The 19027-nt window shown below is 34.0% G+C and overlaps 1 protein-coding gene and 1 long non-coding RNA gene across 2 annotated transcripts in view; both read right to left on the reverse strand.

Annotated features, from left to right (window-relative positions):
- Positions 1 to 19027, reverse strand: part of LOC132860362 (uncharacterized) — a 112547-nt gene that overhangs the window by 54326 nt on the left and 39194 nt on the right. Inside the window, 12 exon segments of the mRNA XM_060891550.1 lie at positions 1547 to 1577; positions 2175 to 2222; positions 3240 to 3251; positions 3388 to 3750; positions 3885 to 4259; positions 6547 to 6909; positions 7049 to 7414; positions 7559 to 7957; positions 8129 to 8515; positions 9430 to 9795; positions 9876 to 10250; positions 10393 to 10743. Of these exon segments, the coding sequence (XP_060747533.1) occupies positions 1547 to 1577; positions 2175 to 2222; positions 3240 to 3251; positions 3388 to 3750; positions 3885 to 4259; positions 6547 to 6909; positions 7049 to 7414; positions 7559 to 7957; positions 8129 to 8515; positions 9430 to 9795; positions 9876 to 10250; positions 10393 to 10743 (3436 nt within the window).
- On the reverse strand, positions 5373 to 6369 carry LOC132859599 (uncharacterized). The gene is made up of 2 exons (XR_009649751.1): positions 6161 to 6369; positions 5373 to 5925 (listed from the first exon to the last, which is right to left on the reverse strand). It is a non-coding gene; the product is annotated as an uncharacterized LOC132859599 (long non-coding RNA).

Here is a 19027-nt window from a genome sequence, read left to right on the forward strand (position 1 = left end):
GAATCTCAGGGCATCATGCATACACATTCACACACTAATTGAGGTAATTGAGCCATGGGACCTCGAAGCAGGCTTCTGTGTTTTTTATGGTGTGAGCGGCTGTAAGGCAGCGTTGTTTTTTTATCAGCCTCAAATGTCACAAGCTGACTTGTTTTGTACATATTCAGCTTTGATTCAAATATCGTGACAACGTGGCAACTCTAACAGCACTCTAATGATGCACGCTCAGAGACGGCTAGGGCAATTAGTCTGAATTAAACATTTAAGTCCTATGTTTATGTCTAAGATTTAGTTTTATTTTAATTTAGTTTACATTTAAGATTTATATGCAGATATATTTACTTTTAAACGTAAAATTATATCAGAATGGCCTCAGGAAACTTATTACGATTGGTGCTTCATATACAGTATTTGCTTGTGCTGTTGATTCCCTATAGCGATAGGTGTGTAAAGAAGACTAGAAACTGTTTCAATAAAATACTTTCATTCTTAATATACAATACAGTATACGTTATTTGTTTTGTTAAAAATATATTTAATTTGTTCAAACTTGTATGCATCTTATGGATGCTTCTTCACGTTCACAGTATAGTTGCTTGAAAGTCCCAGACAGTCCCACACATTTATTTTGACTCTTTGAAAATAAATTTGAATGCATTTCTATGTAATATCTGCTAATGTATTTTTTCATCATTGTGTTAAAACACAATAATCACATAATTGTTTAATCAGTATCATTTTACGTTTATAAATAGCATTACTTCACACAATACATAAACTGCATTTAAAACCCATTCACACAAACATTTATTCAGTGTAACCAGAGTAGTCTTTAATCAACACAGCCATATCTACAAATAGAGAAAAGAATAAATAAATAAGTCACATAGTATTCCTTAACATCAAGTAATAATATATAACTGTTGCAAATAAAATATAATGCATCAAAAGTTTATATAAATCACACAAAGCATAAAATAGCACAGTGTTCTATTTGCTGAAATTCAATTTTAGGAAATTCAGTTTATCAACAGTATTCATGTCAATGATATACACCAAAAGTACAGTTAGGGATTATTTCATTTAAAAATGGAGTCACAAGACAAGCTCACTGTCTCTTCTTTTGTTTCGTTCAGTTAAATCACCTCAGATTTATATTGTTCACATCTGGTCTAGTTGTACTTATCACTAGAACATGTGCAAAACACTAATCCACTGAGCCTGCTTTTTTTTTTTTACTTTCCCTTCAATATATCCTTGATCAGTGATATCATACAACACTGACAGTGCATGTCTGTCAAATTCATCACTCTCTCATTTTCTCATTCCTGAATAAAATACACATTTTCTCCCATAATATAAACTCTAGATGAAAACAATGCATTTGATTTGGTATTACTTGTTATGAGTTTAACAGATTTTAGGGTGAGGAGCCTTCTCTTGACCCGGTCACCTGTCTGTGGTCAGTAACCTAAATGTATTTAAATTCTTAAACTCCTAGATTATTTTAATTATAGTTGAGACTTGGGTCCTTTTTAGGACTGACCCTGTGTCACTGTTCTGGATCAGATGGTTAGCTTTATCAAAATACCAATTTAAATGCATTTCTATATCAAAAATGTTCATATATATTTTTCCATTGTGAGCTGTTGTAGTAAATGTCAGTGGATTTTATTGTCCCGTTGTTATTCAGCTCACTATTTACACTAATGCTGTGACTTGAGCCCCATCTGCTGAGATTAAAAAATAAAGTGTTATTTAATCAAGAAAATATAACGATATGGTTAGGATTTCTGCAAGGAAACAAAAGTCTGGAATAAAAAGCACCATATAGAAAACTCAAAATCTTAATATATATTATATAGCCTTTGTCAAAGGAAGAAATTATAAAAGGTGACGCAAGTGGTGAAAGATAACTCTGGGAGAGATGTGGGTGTTTAGATATAAAAATGGCAATAATGTAGAGAATGTTCAGTTACACTTTGCTAGCAAATGTGTATCTCTCCTATGTATGGAGACTTTTGGGACACATGTATATTCTATATTTTATTTGTTTGCCATGTTGTTCGTCGGTTGTTGTCTGTGGCTGTTTTGTGTGCTCATGATTCTGGTCCTGTTTTGCTATTGCCCTTGCCTGGATTACTTTGTGCTTTTGTTTCATTCAAATCTTCTACCTGCATTTGGATTCTCTGCCTCATCTTTCAACACACCTGACAGACATACTGTATATAGCAAACAAGACACAGGTGGCAACACATGACACAAGGAGACCTGTCAGCCTGCCATCTAGTGTCGGGCAACCGACAGTTCACCCAACACCGACTTGACCGGATGTTTGAACAAAACAATGTCTCATCACATCCACACCAATAAGGAGCTGGACGCCATGATGGTGCCTTGATTTCCCTACATCTTACTGCTGCACTGGAATTCTCAGTAAAATATATTTAAAAAAATTAAGACAACATAAAGGCCCGTTTTCCCATTTGAACAGCATTACTTCACCCATCACGTAAAATAAATTGAAAAAGATTTCACACGTTTCTTCATTTAAGTGATTTTTATTAGAAAATGACAATATTCCCAAAATCCCTATAATAAAAACAATTATAAAATGAAAAACACATACTGTCTCTTAACACCCATAGCATTATTTTGCACAAACAAGTACAGTGTTTCTTTTGTCATTTAAAAATACCATTCATAAGTATTAAAAATGTAATAAACTAAATAAAAAAAATACATTATATTCAGGTCATTATAATTTAATAGAAGTTTACAGCATTCCCAACTGCTCTGGAAAAGAAAGATTGCTGAACCAATGATTAAATAAAAGAATGAAATATAGAAAATGTCTCAGATATATTTTGAACCTGAGTGTATTTATTTCCTTTATAGACCGAGATTACAAATGTCTCTCAGGATCACAGTGTAGTTGCTTGAAAGTCCCAGTCTGCTCAATTCTTGCTGAAGCTGACAAAAATGTGAAATATTTATATAAATGCAGTAAGTACCTTGTAAATATAAACAAGTAAAATGTCATCCAATGTAAATATGTATATATGTAATTTTTTAATGTATATTTGGTTTACACATTTTCAATAGCAATGACATTCATCAACCAATAAAGTGAAATTTAAACTGGTGTTCAATTAGTTAAGTACACATTTGAGTGTAATATAATATCATAGACATTAATATTAATGTTGCATAAACACATAAATGGTGTTTGTGCTCACCTGGAGTGAATGCTTCCAGAGCACACGTTAGACAGGTTTAGGTTACGAAAACAATCATGTTCAGACATGGATTAGTATTATGTTTTTTTTTTATTATTCTTTACCGACTTTGACTTTGACTTAATTCTTTAAATGAAGTCACACTCACCAGTGTAGCAGATAAAAGGGAATCTGGCAAAACAGTTTTCATCTGTCCATTGGCCAGAATGATCCACAGCTGTACAGTGTTGGCTTCCACTTTGTCCAGGTGAATTCACACCATTATCAGGCTCTGCTGTAGGTTCTGGACTCTCTGATCTCCAATATGTAAAGGTTGAGTTGCTCTGATCTGACCATAATCGGTTCCTATACAGACCTATCCATACCTCATCCTCGTTCATGATGCTCAGTATTTTCTGAAGTTCAGCCTCATGCCTCATGCTGGCCAGGTCTGTGTAACGCACTCTGCAAAAGCTCTGAGCTTCGTCCCAAGTCTTTTGATGATAAATCCACACATATCTGTTGTTCATACCTAAGGTTGAGAGAATTATAAATATACAAACAATAACTATTATAATTAGCTGTATGATTATTAACCATTATTGGCATTTATCAGTAAGTTAAAATAACTTAACCAAAATGTTTTCACTTTCTGACAGAGCTTACCATTATAGCAAACAAATGATTTTCTGTCAGTACAAGGCTTGTCAAACCACCGCCCTCCATTTCCCATGGAAACACACATCTCATTTCCATTATAGTTATCAGGTTGATGTTCCCATCCTCTGAAGTCTCTCTCTCCATCCTGGTAGAAAGCATCATCATCCAGAGACCATCTCCAGCTGTCCTCATCACCATACAGTCCAATCCAGGCTAAACCTGAGTAGCTGCCATTTACTGTGTTAAGGATTGTGCTCATTTCCTCCATGTTATCAATAGTAGCCAGGTCAGTGTAATTCTCTCTGCAGTATCTCTGTGCTTCAATCCAGGTCTTATTCTCATTCACAAAGTGATACTGACGAGAGGAGTTTGATGGCATTGCTAATAATGAATAACAAAAATATTGTTTGCTCCTTATTTTTAAAAGGTACATTAAAGGTGTTTTTTCTTCATTAGATATAAGTAATGGTAAAGAAAGAATATCTGCACTGCATTCAAATTTCTGGCATTTAGCAGACACCCTTTTCCAGGTTGATTTTATTTTCCCGTGTTTGGTTATGACACGGTTCTGCTTATTTATACATTTTATATTAAGTTACTGAGCGCTTCACTCACGTTATTGCTGTGACTTCAGCGCCATCTGCTGGGAGAAAAAAAGTTATTTCATCAATAAAAATGTATAACAGGGATGGGCAAAGTCTCAAAATACAAAACAAAAGATAATATCTGTACTATTTATATAATACAAATTTATATGATATAAATTACATGTGAAACCCAAAAAGTACCTAAAAAGTAAAGAAAACTTTTATTCGATTTCAATAGGAACACTGTTGTTTGGACTACGCCACCTAGTGGAATAAACTGGAATAGAGTATTGCAATAAAAATGCAAAACGAAGGTGGTCTGATGGACAATTTTGTAAATAATCGAGTGGTGAGGTTAAACACCTCAACAGGCCTTATGTTTGCCCACCACTGATGTATAAAGATATTATAATGTTTTCTGTATTGAGATGCTCTTATTTATACAGGGTGTCACAAAAGTCTCCATACATGGGGGAAATTAACTTCATGGCAAAATGTCTTTCAAAATCTACATACAGTATATTACAATTTATACAATTTTTTCCGATAGCCTTTAAGAATGCCTTTGTTAAAGGAAGAATTCCTAGAAATCATTGTCATGGATGGATTGTGAAGATCCAAAGTTACAATAAGTCTGAGATGTGTGTGTGTTTTAAAAAAAGGTAATCCTGTAGAGGAGGTTCAGTTACCTTTTACTGACAAATGCTAACTTCTCTCATGTATGAAGACTTTTGTGAGACCTGTATAATCTTTATTATATGAAGCTATTTTGACAGGATGCTTAAACAAAACAATGTGGTTCTTCACATCCAGTGTGTCAAAAAAACGTAAAGTCATACTTTATTTTCAAACAATATAAAATATATTTTTCTCTTTGAATAGCATTACTTTCACCCAACACAAAACATTTCACACGTTCCTTCATTTACTGTTTATTATTAGATTGACATTTAATCAGCACAACCAAAACTACATGGAACCCAATACTGAAAACAATTAATAAATGAAAATCACATAGTGTCCCTTAACGCTTATAGCAGTATTTTTCATATGCAAGTTCAGTGATTCTTTTATTCATCTGAAATTCATTTCAAGAATACCATTCACAAGCAATAAACCCAATAAGAAATCATGCTCGATCACAGATAATTGTAATTACAGTCATTGTTATTAATAATGTGACATTACAGAAGGCATTTCAAGGTTTGTAAATATTTTTACATAAAACTATTAAATCTGTTCAAACATTTTAATACCTATATTCTCTTTTTAATAAGGAGAAAGATTGCTGAGTAAATGAATAAATAAAAGATAAATCACCATAAAACCTGGAATTTCTTTCAGTTGTATTTAGAACCCGATTGTAGTCTTTTTCCTTCATGGATTGAGCTTATGGATGTTTCTCTCATTCACAGTTTAGTTGCTTGAAAGTCTGCCAGTTTTCTCAATTCTTGCTGAAGCTGACAAAAATATGAATAATTATATAACTACAGTAAATACTGTAAAATCCTTTAAGACACATCTCATCCATTATGAATTTATAATGCTTTAATTTATACTTATTTTGGAAAACATTATTTCTTTTGCTAAATACATTTTTACACATTATCTACAAAATAAACTCAATGTAATAAATTGTATTAATATAAATTAAAGGTACAGATAAAGAAAGACATTATAGGAACGTTAACTTACTTCCATCACCTCTTCCATCAGTCTTTTAATCCGAGAGTTTAACAGATTTTTAATAACAGTGACTTTCATACGTGGTCCCATCACAGCACCTGTATAAAAGTGTTAATTAAAACCAATAAAGAAACAGACATTCAATAAGCATTCGCTTAGTTAACTAAGGATCATAGATATCTCTATTTATTTTTCATGACCACATAAATAGTGTTTTTGCTTACCTGGAGTGAATGCTGCCAGAGCACAAGGAAGACATGTTAGGATTAGAAAACATCTGGTAATCTTATTCCAGCTGCAAACATTGCTATTGCTAAAGTTCATAATCATATTTAGACATCCAGCTTCCTTTATTCATTATATTTTAAATGAATTTAAAATGGAGATCAACTCACCATTGTAGCAGATAAATGGGAATCTGGCGAAACAGTTTTCATCTGTCCATTGGCCAGAATGATCCACAGCTGTACAGTGTCGGCTTCCACTTTGTCCAGGTGAATTCACACCATTATCAGGTTCTGGTGTAGGTTCTGGACTCTCTGGTCTCCAATATGTAAAGGTTGAGTTGCTCTGATCTGACCATAATCGGTTTCTGTACAAACCTATCCATACATCAGAACTGTTCACGATGCTCATTATTTGCTGAAGTTCGGTCTGATGCCTCACACTGGCCAGGTCTGTGTAACGCACTCTGCAAAAGCTCTGAGCTTCTTCCCAAGTCCTTTGATCATAAATCATTACATATGTGTTGTTTATACCTAAGGTTGAGATAATTACAAAGATACATACAATAGCTGTAATTAGCTGTATGATAAATATCCATTATCAATTTTTATCAGCTGCAATAGCAGATTAAAATAATTTAGGCCAAATGTTTCCATTTCTGTCAGACCTTACCATTATAGCAAACAAATGAACTTCTGTCAGTACAAGGTCTGTCAAACCACCACCCTCCATTCCCCATGGAAACACACATCTCATTTCCATCATTATCAGGTTGATGTTCCCATCCTCTGAAGTCTCTCTCTCCCTCCTGGTAGAAAGTATCATCATCCAGAGACCATCTCCAGCTGTCCTCATACATTCCAATCCAGGCTAAACCTGAGTAGCTGCCATTAACTGTGTTAAGGAGTGTGTTCATTTCCTCCATGTTATTAATGGTTGCCAGGTCAGTGTAATTCTCTCTGCAGTATCTCTGTGCTTCAGTCCAGGTCTTATTCTCATTAACAAAGTGATACTTACGAGAGGAGTTTGAGAGGATTGCTAGAGTAGAATAACACAAATGTTGGTTACTGTGCTCATTATTCTGAAAAATGATATTTGTTTGTGTTCATTAAGAGAAAGTAATTCTATGAAAAATTGCCACTTTAAATAGACAAAGAACAGAAAACTCTGTTCTTCACTCACTGCTGTAACAGAGGAATGGAAAAGCTTGACCACAGTTTTCGTCTGCCCATTTCCCATAAAAAAAACTTTCATTAAATGACACAGCAGTACAGGATACAGTTTGTCCATAATTATCTGGTTGTCCAGGTTTCCAGTTGGTAAAAGAAGAGTTGCTTTGATCTGACCATAAACTGGTTCTGTACAGGCCGATCCAAAAAGCGTAATAATTATTATAGTAATAACCGGAGGTATAATGTTTATCATCCTTATCGTTAGCTAATAATAATCTGATCTTCTGGTTCTCAGTGTCATTCCTCACGCTGGTCAGGTCTGTGTAATGTTCTCTGCAGTATTTCTGAGCTTCAGTCCAGTTCATACGCTGATAAACTAGAACATATCTCTCACTGGCATTCACTCGACCTAAAAGAGAAGGAAATAGAATTTGTGTAGAATATTTATGATAGAATCTTTTTGTTCAAAGTAAATTTTTTTAGCATATATATATATATATATATGTGTGTGTGTGTGTGTGTGTGTGTGTGTGTGTGTGTGTGTGTGTGTGTGTGTGTGTGTATAGACTGCGGCGCTCACCATCAAAACAAATGAATGGAAGTGTTGTAGAACATGAATACACCCACCAAAGGGCAGAATAAACAAAATATACACATAAATTGTTTCCATTCCTGTAGCTTGGTTTGTCTGTATACCAATTACTAAAGTTTATTTTTCCGTAACTGTATAAAGCATCGTCATCCAGAGACCATCTCCAGCTGTTCAGATCATCATACAGTCCAATCCAGGCTAAACCTAAGTAGATTCCATTTACTGTGTTAATGAGTGTGTTCATTTCCTCCATGTTATTAATGGTTGCCAGGTCAGTGTATTTCTCTCTGCAGTATCTCTGTGCTTCAGTCCAGTTCTTTTTCTCATTAACAAAGTGATACTGATGGAGGGTGCATGATGATCCTGTGCAGAATTCTTTAAAGGAAAAACACCATAATATAATATTTGGCAGACAAACAACATTTTTTTTTTGTAAATATTGATGTGAATTACCAAAAATACAAATGTTAAAGTAACCGTAATATTTTATCATTTTTTATAGACAGTGTATCAAAGATTGAAAAAATTTATACAACTTAGAAATTACAAAAAAAATCCATCTATTTTCATTTCTTTAATCATAAAGATGATATAAGAATATTTATATTCATGAAAATCCTATGATGTACACTCAGATGCACAACTGAAAATGGCAAAGAACTCCTCAAGTATCCTCATGAAAGTTATGAAATTAGTGATGCTTGACTGGGGTAGAATTAAACTGTTAATTTAAATGAAATTAAACCTTTAAATCTTATTTTTTAACCATAAAAGTACATTCTGACATCACACCAATGTATCCTCACTGATTATCCCACTTCAAAACTCCCAGGATTAATATAGAGTTGATCCCCATTTCCTGCTATAACAGTCTCCATTTTAAAGTGAATGCTAAACTTTGGAACATGGCTAGGGGGATTTGAACCTATTCAGGCACCAGGACATGAGTGAGATCAGGCAGTGATGATTAGTATATAGATCTTGTATGCAAAGAGCTTTCTAAATCATCTGTTGAGTTGAGCTCATGGTTCTGTGAAGGCCACTAGAATTCTTCCACACAAATATTGGCAAAACATCAATTTATGGAACATTCTACATTAATAAAAGCATTGCCAGTCTGAAACAGGTTTGGACAAGAACCATTAGCTATGGTGAAGGGAAATCTGTGCAGACCTTTATGGCAAGGGTTTAGAGAAGGCAAAAAAAAATGTGATATTTACATAGTTTGAGTGGATAAAGGTTCATATTGTACAATAATGAAAAAATAAAGTCTGATTAGAAGAACTCACTGTTATAGCAGATAAAAGGGAAGGTGGATAAGCAGTCCTCATCTGTCCAATGACCTGAGTCTCTGAATGAGACAGCAGTGCAGTGCTGATTTCTGTATTCCCAGGGATTATTAATACCATTGTCTGGTTGTTGATAGGTGGCTGGTCTCCAGTTTTCATATGTGGATACCTGTTTGTCTGACCAGACTCTGGTCCTGTATAAACCAATCCAAGCCACAGTGCCAACTGTAAGGTTTAAGATTCTTTGATTATCTGTTGGATTTCTCACACTGGCCAAGTCAGTATAATGCTCTCTGCAGTAATGCTGAGCTTTTGTCCAAGGCATTGGCTGGTTTATCCATGTGTAATTTTCTGTTCCATTCTTTCCTGGTAAAATAAATGGGCTCAGTAACACATAAACTAGAATTTACACAGTTTATTAGTATAAAATTATTAAACATTCTCACCATCATAACAAATAAAATGAAAATATTCTCTACAGTCTCCATCAAACCAGGTTCCATCAGATCTAATATAAACACACAGCTCATTTCCATTTGAGTTATCAGGTTGATGTTCCCATCCTCTGAAGTCTCTCTCTCCCTCCTGGTAGAAAGCATCATCATCCAGAGACCATCTCCAGCTGTCCTCATCACCATACAGTCCAATCCAGGCTAAACCTGAGTAGCTGTCATTTACTGTATTAAGGAGTGTGTTCATTTCCTCAATATTATCAATAGTAGCCAGGTCAGTGTAATTTTCTCTGCAGTATCTCTGTGCTTCAGTCCAGGTCTTATTCTCATTCACAAAGTGATACTGATGAGAGGGTAATGGTAGCATTGCTAGAGTAGGATAACACAAATGTTGGTTACTATGCTCATTATTTTCACAAAGTACATTATAGCTGGTTTGTGTTCATTAAGGGCAACTAATACTAATGAAAATTAGGCACTATAGATAGACACAGAAAAGAAATGTACTCACTGCTGTAACAAAGGAATGGAAAAGCTTGGCTACAATTTTCATCTGTCCATTTCCCAGAATCATTAAATGACACAGCAGTACAGGATTCATTCTGTCTGTAATTATCTGGTTGTCCAGGTTTCCAGTTGCTGAATGAAGAGTTGCTTTTATCTGACCAAGATCTGGTTCTGTACAGGCCGATCCAAAAACCTGAATCATACGTATTATTAAACATTGATTTAATCTCCTGGTTCTCAGTGTCGTTCCTCACGCTGGCCAGGTCTGTGTGATGCTCTCTGCAGTATCTCTGAGCTTCAGTCCAGTTCATGTTCTGATAAACCGGGACATATCTCTCACTGGCATTCACTCTGCCTAAAAGAGACAATAGAAATATAGGAAACCTGTACTTTTACAGAAAATATGTACTGAATTTAAAGCTAATACATAAAGCATATACAAATCTGCATTACTCACCATCAAAGCAAATAAAATAAAGCATTGCGGAACAAGATGTCTCCCACCAAGCTCCATCATAATTAGATAAATACACACACAAACTGATTCCATACCAGTCTATTGGCTTCTTTATATACCAGTTTCTAAAGCTTCTCTCTCCCTCCTTGTAGAAAGAATCATCATCCAGAGACCATTTCCAGCTGTTCAGATCATCATACAGTCCAATCCAGGTTCGCCTGCTGTTCCAGATGCCTATTATGTTTGTAAGGGCCAAGTCCTCTTCATTGTTATTAATAGAGGCTAAATCAACATAATTCTCTCTGCAGTATCTCTGTGCTTCAGACCAGGTCTTATTCTCATTAATGAACTGATACTGACGAGGAAGACAGACACCAAGGCTGAAAAACCCTGTAAGATACATAATACCAGTTTTTACATAATGAATATAACTTGAGGTCACTGAAGCTCTGATTTACTAAGATCGAAAATAAAGTGAACTAATTTACATGTACAATTAGATAAAATAATCACCCCTTCAAATTAGTCACACATTGTAGCTTTGCAATGTGAAATGAAGACAAACACAATTTTTGTTTTATCCATCTGTATTTACACAATGCAACTTTTAACATCCAAGCGAAAGAACTAACAGTAACGGGTCAGAAAAAAGAAATTCATATAAAAAAATCAGAATCACTGAGTTGGATAAAGTATCACTGCCTATTAAAATGACTGGTAACCTCAATAAGCCAATAAGCTTGAAATAAGCTTCTGAAATGATAAAATTTGCTCTCTTCATCATTTCATTAAAACTCCTTTTCATTTACATAAATAAACTTATTATGTATATAGAAATATACACATTATAATAATTAGATATCTTTTATAACACACACATAACACATACCACTCACCCAAAAGCAGCAGAAGTCGAAAACATGGCTCTGGTGGAATGCACAGAAAGTGTGATTAAGATATTTATATCAATTTTAAAACATTAACTAACTAATATTAAATGTTTTTATAGTCAAAAGAGTCATATGATGGAATATTAGTGAAGCTTTCTATTGAAAGACATTTACCTCATGGATCTGTGCTTTCTGCTGTTTGCTTCTGTCTGCCACTTGATTTTATTTCAACTATTGCATATGGGAAGGACTTCGAAATATGTAGAAAAACTGGTTACTGAATGTACCATGATTCAAATCATAATGAAGGTACCAGCTGAAATAACTGAAACTGAAAAAATTTGTGAACTTTTCAACCAATAAGATTCTATGAGATACTGCCAGGTATCACATATTTGTGTGTTTGTTTATCATATGTTATGACTGGGACTGTTCAAGTGCACGAAGAATTTTTGAATTTTCAGTGCATAAGCATTTGTCCTGCTTTATAAAAAACAGAGTTAGATTCAAATATAGGTGCCATGAACATTATCTAACATTGACATATAGGGCATTTTCAATCAGTACAGACAAACAAATTATTTGATCTCCAAAAGTCTGATATAAAATTAATCAGAACACTGAGGGTTTTCAGTGTGAGACACTATTTACCATCTTACACAGTTTTAGTGGTTTAGTGGATAAAATTTTTAGATGCTTATGGACAAGTATTTGGGTTTGATATCACCATTTACATTAAGATTTTTTTTTTTACTTTTCTAAGAAAAAAACAGTAATACTTATGAAAAACTACACATTTTTACAAGTCTTAAAGTGTGTACTTTCATATGAGCTTCATATTAACCACAACTGGGGAGCATGACATAAAAAAGGCATTTAATGCTGAACATTAAGAAAAAAGTGATAATTTCTGGTGAAAGGAGATAAAGAATTGATCTAAATCATCTCAGATTTAGATTGTTCACCTCAGGTCTAGTTGTTCTTATCACTAAAACACTTGCCAAACACCAAGCCTGTTTTTTTTATCTCTTTCTTTCACCTCAGTGTAACCTTGCTCAGTTCAGTAAGGCATCACTGACCGTGCATGTCTGTCAAATTTACCACTCCTTTCCTTTCCAAAAAAAAAAATGGAATGGAATGGAATGCTTGGCCTCTGTCTCCAGATTGTAATGGAATGTGTTCGGGGCACTACTTACTGTGTATTTTTTCTTTTAGGTTTTTTGGGGATTTCTTTCTAACTAGCAGTGGCTGCTGGGGTGTCCTCACTGTGTGGATGGTGCTGGTGAGGTGGTTGGGATTGTGAGGTGGTTTGGTCCCTTATGCTTTGGTTTCCCTTTCTGTAGGTTTGCCTTGTGAATGCTGTAATCTTGGCCATCTGCGGATTTGTTTAAGTTTTTTTCTATATTTTTTCTTGGGCTGAGAGCTCTTACTTAATTGTGTCCTAAGCTTAACTTGGTCCCGGTGGTGGTTCTAGCTAGGATGCCCAATATATATTCTATATAAGTTATATATGCCATAGGTAATCAATGTAGTACCATTAGCAATAGCTACATAGCACATGTAGCACATAGCACATAGCACACATAGCACATTTTTCTTGTCCATTATTAGCCTACAATTTGCGTTAATTTCTAAGTTGTACAATTAACGTTATACAAATAAACATAATAATGCTGAGGGATGTTGTGGTAAATGTCAGTGGACTTTATTGTCCCGTGTTTGGTTATGACACGGTTCTGCTTATTTATTCATTTTATAATGAGTTACTGAGCGCTTCACTCACGTTAATGCTGTGACTTCAGCGCCATCTGCTGGGAGGAAAAAACGTTATTTAATCAATAAAAATGTATAACAGGGTTGTGGCTTAAGGATCATAAATATAACCAGTCTCAACATACAAAACAAAAGATAATTTCTATACTATTTATATAATATAAATTTATATAATATAAATTACATGTGAAACCCATTACTTAAAAAGTAAAGAAAACGTTTATTCAGTTTCAATTGGATCACTGTTGTTGTTCATCCTTTTGTTTTATTTGGTTCATTCATGAATAAAGTATTACGCTCTTAATTATACAGGGTGTAAAAGTCTATATATATGGGAGAAATTAACCTCACTGCAAAATGACTTTCAAAATCTATATACATTACAGATTTTTTTTTTCAGATAGCCTTTAAGAATGCCTTTGTTAAAGGAAGAATTTATAGAAATCATTGTCATGGATGGATTACGAAGATCTCACAAGGAGGCAAAATTACGATAAGTCTGGGAGAGATGTGGGAGTATAAAAAAATGGTAATCATGTAGAGGAGGTTCAGTTACCTTTTACTAACAAATGTTAACTTCCCTTATGTATGGAGACTTTTGTGAGACCTGTATAATCTTTATTATATAAAGCTATTTTGACAGGATGCTTAAACAAAACAATGTGGTTCTTCACATCCACAGCAATAAGGAGCTGAATCTATCATACCTTCTTGGTTTCTCAATAAAAAATAACATATACTCTATTTTCAAACAATATAAAATATATTTTTCTCTTTGAATAACTTTCACCCAACACAAAACATTTCACACGTTCCTTCATTTACTGTTTATTATTAGATTGACATTTAATCAGCACAACCAAAACTACATGGAACCCAACACTGAAAACAATTAATAAATGAAAATCACATAGTACCCCTTAACGCTCATAGCAGTATTTTTCATAAGCAAGTTCAGTGTTTCTTTTTTTCATTTGAAATTGATCTCAAGAATACCATTAATAAGCAATAAACCCAATAAAATATTACACTGAAGAAATCATGCTCGATAACAGATCAATATAATTACAGTCATCGTTATTAATAATGAGACATTACAGAAGGCATTTCAAGGTTTGTAAATATTTTTAAATCTCTTCAAACATTTTAATAACTATATTCTCTTTTTAATAAAGCTCTACAGAATTTCCAACTGCTCTGAAAAAGAAAGATTGCTGAGTAAATGAGTAAATAAAAGATAAATCATCACAAAACCTGTAATTTCCCTCAGTTATATTTTGAACCTGAATGTAGTCTTTTTCCTTCATGGATCGAGCTTACGGATGTTTCTCACATTCACAGTGTAGTTTCTTGAAAGTCCCAGTTTGCTCAATTCTTGCTGAAGCTGACAAAAATATGAAATTATTATATAACTGCAGTATATACTGTAAAATCCTTTAAGCCACATCTCATCCATTATGAATTTATAATGCTTTAATGTATACTCATTTTGGACAACAATTTTTACACATTATCTACAAAATAAACTCAATGTAATATATTGTATTAATAAAAATTAAATGGATAGATAAAGGAAGACATTATAGAAATGTTTACTTACTTCCATCAGCACCAGCCTTATAATCTGAGAGTTTAACAGATTTTCATTAGCAGTGACTTTCATTCGCAATCCCATCACAGCACCTGTATAAAAGTGTTAATTATATAACCAATAAAAAAAAATAAATAAACAAAACTTCAATAAGCATTCACTTAGTAAACTAAGGATCATAGATATCTCTATTCATTTTTTATAACATACACATAGTGTTTTTGCTTACCTGGAATGGAAGCTGCAAGAGCCCAAAGAAGACATATTAGGATTAGAAAACATCTTTTAATCTTATTCCAGCTGCAAACATAGCTATCGCTAACTTTCATAATCATATTTAGACATCCATCTTCCTTTATTTATTATACTTTAAAAATAAAGATCAACTCACCAGTGTAGCAGATAAAAGGGAATCTGGCGAAACAGTTTTCATCTGTCCATCGGCCAAGATGATCCACAGCTGTACAATGTTGATTTCCAATTTGTCCAAGTGAATACAAACCATTATCAGGTTCTGCTGTAGGTTCTGGACTCACTGGTGACCAATATGTAAAGGTTGAGTTGCTCTGATCTGACCATAATCGGTTTCTATACAAACCTATCCATACATCAGAGCTGTTCATGATTCTCAGTATTTGCTGAAGTTCAGTCTGATTTCTCATAGTGGCCAGGTCTGTGTAATGCACTCTGCAAAAGCTCTGAGCTTCTTTCCAAGTCTTCTGATCATAAATCATTACATATGTGTTGCTTATACCTAAGGTTGAGAGAATTATAAAGATACAGACAATAGCTGTAACTAACTGTATGATAAATATCAAGATCCATTATTTTTTTTATCAACTGCAACAGCAGATTGAAATAATTTAGGACAAATGTTTCCATTTCTGTCAGACCTTACCATTATAGCAAACAAATGATCTTCTGTCAGTACAAGGTCTGTCAAACCACCACCCTCCATTCCCCATGGAAACACACATCTCATTTCCATTATAGTTATCAGGTTCATGGGGCCATCCTCTGAAGTCTCTCTCTCCCTCCTGGTAGAAAGCATCATCATCCAGAGACCATCTCCAACTGTCCTCATCATCATACAGTCCAATCCAGGCTAAACCTGAGTAGCTGCCATTTACTGTGTTAAGGAGTGTGTTCATTTCCTCCATGTTATCAATAGTAGCCAGGTCAGTGTAATTCTCTCTGCAGTATCTCTGTGCTTCAATCCAGGTCTTATTCACGTTCACAAAGTGATACTGACGAGAGGAGTTTGAGAGCATTGCTAGAGTAGAATAACACAAATGTTGGTTATTGTGCTCATGTTTTTGAAAAATGATATTTGTTTGTGTTCATTAAGAGAAAGTAATTCTACTAAACATTGCCACTATAAATAGACTAAGAACAGAAAACTCTGTTCTTCACTCACTGCTGTAACAGAGGAATGGAAAAGCTTGACCACAGTTTTCGTCTGACCATTTCCCATGAAAAAATCTTTCATTAAATGACACAGCAGTACAGGATACAGTTTGTCTATAATTATCTGGTTGTCCGAGTTTCCAGTTGGTAAAAGAAGAGTTGCTTTGATCTGACCATAAACTGGTTTTGTACAGGCCGATCCAAAAAGCGTAATAATTATTATAGTAATAATTGGAGGTATAATGTTTATCATCTTTATCATTAGCTAATAATAATCTGATCTCCTGGTTCTCAGTGTCATTCCTCACGCTGGTCAGGTCAGTGTAATGTTCTCTGCAGTATCTCTGAGCTTCAGTCCAGTTCATGTTTTGATAAACTGGAAAATATCTCTCACTGGCATTCACTCGGCCTAAAAGAGAAGGAAATGGAATTTGTGTGGAATATTTATGCTAGAATATTTTTGTTTTAATATATATATATATATATATATATATATATATATATATATATATATATATATATATATATATATATATATATATATATATAAACTGCGGTGCTCACCATCAAAACAAATGAATAGATGTGCTCTAGAACATGAATCCACCCACCAAAGAGCAGTATAATCAAAATATACACATAAATTGTTTCCATTCCAGTATCTTGGTTTGTCTGTATACCAATTACTAAAGTTTATTTTTCTGTTATTGTAGAAAGCATCATCATCCAGAGACCATTTCCAGCTGTTCAGATCATCATACAGTCCAATCCAGGCTGAACCTGGGTAGATTCCATTTACTGTGTTAAGGAGTGTGTTCATTTCCTCCATGTTATTAATGGTTGCCAGATCAGTGTAATTCTCTCTGCAGTATCTCTGTGCTTCAATCCAGGTCTTTTTCTCATTAACAAAGTGATACTGATGGAAGGTGCATGACGATCCTGTGCAGAATTCTTTAAAGGAAAAACATAATATAATTTTTTGCAGACAAACATTTTTTCTTAGTAAATATTGATGTGAATTACCAAAAATACAAATGTTAAAGTAGATATGTTTTATGATTTTTTTTAAATATATTGTATCAAAGGTTGAAAAATTTTATACAACTTAGAAATCTCAAAAAAAATTCTTTGTGTTTTCGTTTCTTTAATGATGAAGCTTATATACAAACATTTCTATTCATGAAAATCTCATGAAGTCCATGTGACAGTATGAATGAGGTGATTGACGCTAATGACCACCAATCAGTAGCGAGTATGCACTATTTGGGTTAGTTTCAGCCTGGGACGCGTCACGTCCGTATCCTCCCCTTTTTCTGGTATGTGCTGTTAGCACATAGCGTTTGCCTAACTACTTTTTATCATTGCTCGTTGCACTAATGGCTCGTTTGTTGTACCCTTAGTTAGTGATGGCGAAGTGAAGCTTTCTTGAAGCACTGAAGCTTTCAACCCAATTGTATCGGAAAAAGGTTCATTAAGGTTCAAAGCTTTTCAAAAGGTTCGAAGCTTTTCAAATCAGAGCTCGATGAGGACCTCTGCTGGTGAAAGCGCTATCACAGAATGGTCCACAACCAAACAACGTATTCATTTTAGAAGCAAAAATTAATGAATTGACAAATTAAGGATAGATTAATAAATAAATGAATCAATATATTAAATACATGACCAAAGCATGTTCCATTTCATACACATGGTAACTCCAAATAAAAAATGTAATAAAGATAACTTTTTGTATGGTGAATGTGGACATTTTGACTGTTTTTAGAAAAAAAAACTCATGAATGTTGAAGGTACATAGGTGGACACATTTTTACACGATTATAAATCTGGCTTACATACTACTGTACTGTAGGCTAGATGGATGCTTTATGCTTAATTATGTTTTATTAACAATCAGCAGTCAGCAATCAGGCGTCCACCTATTCAGCATGACTATAGACACACAGTTTTATATGTAAGTGTGAACTCGTGAAATGGACATTGTAAGTGTTCTTGAATGAGTGACATGGATGATGTATTATTATTATAGGCCAGCTGCTGGGGGCAAATCAAACACTGGACCTAAAAACTGATTAAGGATAGACCTTGTCTCAAAAGTATAAAGAGTGAACCATTTAAAAAAGAACACGGTATTAAGCGGTGCACAAAAGGCTTTTCTTGCATTCCTATATTTTTCAACTTAGTACTACTATCCAATAAATATATATATGACAAAATATACGACATGAAATGTTACATTGACTCGTATAATTGCCCAATGATGAGTGAGATTTAAGTTATACATTATACATTATACAAGTTAAGTTATATAAGTTTCACAACAAAACCATATATATCCACCTTATTGGGCGAAATCAAATGAAAGTGTTCCCACATTTCAGATCTTTTTGTAACAGGCTCCATTGACAACTCACAACAATAAGCTCTCCTAAACTCGCTATACAGTAATAGATTCCATGTAATACTCCAATACAATACACGAGGGCGCGTCGCGTGTCGCGAACAATTTTAAACCTTTGAATCA

Source organism: Tachysurus vachellii, chromosome 17 (genome assembly GCF_030014155.1).
Source record: "Tachysurus vachellii isolate PV-2020 chromosome 17, HZAU_Pvac_v1, whole genome shotgun sequence".
Taxonomy (NCBI): domain Eukaryota; kingdom Metazoa; phylum Chordata; class Actinopteri; order Siluriformes; family Bagridae; genus Tachysurus; species Tachysurus vachellii.